The sequence below is a fragment of the Malania oleifera genome, chromosome 10, assembly GCF_029873635.1.
Source record: "Malania oleifera isolate guangnan ecotype guangnan chromosome 10, ASM2987363v1, whole genome shotgun sequence".
NCBI classification, from domain to species: domain Eukaryota; kingdom Viridiplantae; phylum Streptophyta; class Magnoliopsida; order Santalales; family Ximeniaceae; genus Malania; species Malania oleifera.
Genome location: NC_080426.1, coordinates 63608368 through 63610249, shown reverse-complemented (window position 1 = coordinate 63610249; position 1882 = coordinate 63608368). Strand labels below are relative to the sequence as shown.

The following is a 1882-nucleotide window of genomic DNA, read 5'->3' as shown; positions in this document are numbered from 1 at the left end:
ATGCAAAGCTCGGAACTTGGCTTCCCAGTAGCCAGCTTTTGTTATGCACGGCTCCATCTTTTCCAGAACTTGGTTATATTTGCCTCTCTGCTCATCCCACTGATTTTCTAATTCCTGTATGTAGAGTGATTTCCTTTCATTTTCAGTTCTGGCTTCTTCTAACATCTGAGACTTCTGGTCCAATGCTACTTGGAGTGCTCGTCTTTTCTTTCTTAATGCCATTATTTCCCTTTCTAATTGTAAACACTGAGCTTTCTGTCACTTGATTTTTCGACGATAGAATGTAACCAACTTCTCTTCTTTTTGCCTTTCTTGTTGATCTTTCATTACTACCCACATTGCTTTTTCTTCTGCTAATCGTAGCCCTTCTTGCAAATTTTCCTGTATGTCTTCTGCTGGTGCCTTTGTTTGGGCTATAGGATCCCTCGCCATTTGTTTGACCTGTGAATTCACTCTGTTAGCCAACCATAGTTCATAGTTTCTTTGAGTACCTGAACCTTGATGGCCTGATTCTATTAAGTACACATGTCTCCATGCTACTGTAAATTCTCGGACTCGTCTTTGATCATCACCTGTTCCGTTTGAGAATCGAGAATTAGCCAGTCCGTGTGTCATGGGTATAAACTGCGTTGCCCCTATTTGCCTTCTAAGCATAAGGGGCGCATACGCTATCCCTCCCCAAGGGCCAAGCAGAGGCACCCATGGGAGATTTCCACACCTGTATATGACATTGGACGGGCCCATCCATGGTGCTTGCCAAACGAGTCCCCTGCTGACTAAATGTCGTAGTCTTGACTTCCATTCAAATTTATTGGCATGTTTTTCCCACTGGACGGTTTCGAATTCTGCTAAGGGAATTCTGAGTGTCGAGTAAGTGGTACGAAAAGACCCCGGGGTGCAAGGTAAGTGACTCATTATCCATACATACAGTAGGGGCACACAACATCTCATTCTCGTATGTCTTTTGACCTGACACTCATGGAGAGATCGAAAAGTCTCGGCTAGGATTCCAGGGATTGGGTTGATTCCTTCCTTTACCTGTGCCACAAAAGAAATAGTATTCTGATCGATAGTTCCTACCTCCTTTGGAAATATGATTAATCCATAAATAGCTAAGGCTAACATATGCATCTGAGCCTCTTCCCCATCTTCCTTTTCTAATAGTCGCTTCAAGCATGGCCAGGTGATTTTTGTATCTTCTGTCTTCTGAATTTTAACCCCGATGACGTCATGCAATTCTTTTACAAAAGATGCTCTAGGATCTTGCACGTAAGTTTTGTAGGGCGTCGTTAACTTAGCTAAATGCAGCAAGGAGGTATATTCCTCAATAGTTGGTGCCATGTCTACTCCATCCATAGTGAAGCAACAATACGAAGGATTCCAGAATTCCACTAGCACCTCGATCACATGGAGATTTACGAACACATGAAGTAAGAACCCAATATGCCCATACAGTCGTGAAAATTTCAGCCGGCGCTGAGGTGACCACCCCTTCCAAATGACTCTCAGTTCTTCCAAAGAGTTTGACCGAATATTTAGGTTGACTCGATCTAGTACCTCGATCACTGACTCCTTATCCACGCTATCTCCCCATTGACTTTGCTGATTCTCAGAGTATATCTGTACCGCGGACTCCTTTTCAAGCGTGACTATAGTGTCTTCCATGAATGACTTTTATCTTTTCCAAAATCTTGGCTAAGCACAAGGTATGCCTACATGGATGTAATATATCAGGCACAGTATGATAAGTTTAAAGTGATGACATTGCACAAAGAAAAATGAAGCTTTTATTTCAAACTTAGGGTGTATCTAGTGCTCAAACACATACAAACACGGATATGAACATATATGAAATGAAGTACATGAATGCAATGTATGCAAT

General features: G+C 42.2%; 1 protein-coding gene across 1 annotated transcript; it reads right to left on the bottom strand.

Moving 5' to 3' along the window:
* Nucleotides 1–258: 258 nt before the first annotated feature.
* Nucleotides 259–1665, bottom strand: LOC131166712 (uncharacterized). Its single transcript, XM_058125289.1, has one exon. It carries the CDS (start codon nucleotides 1663–1665, stop codon nucleotides 259–261), a length of 1407 nt encoding a protein of 468 aa, XP_057981272.1.
* Nucleotides 1666–1882: the final 217 nt, after the last annotated feature.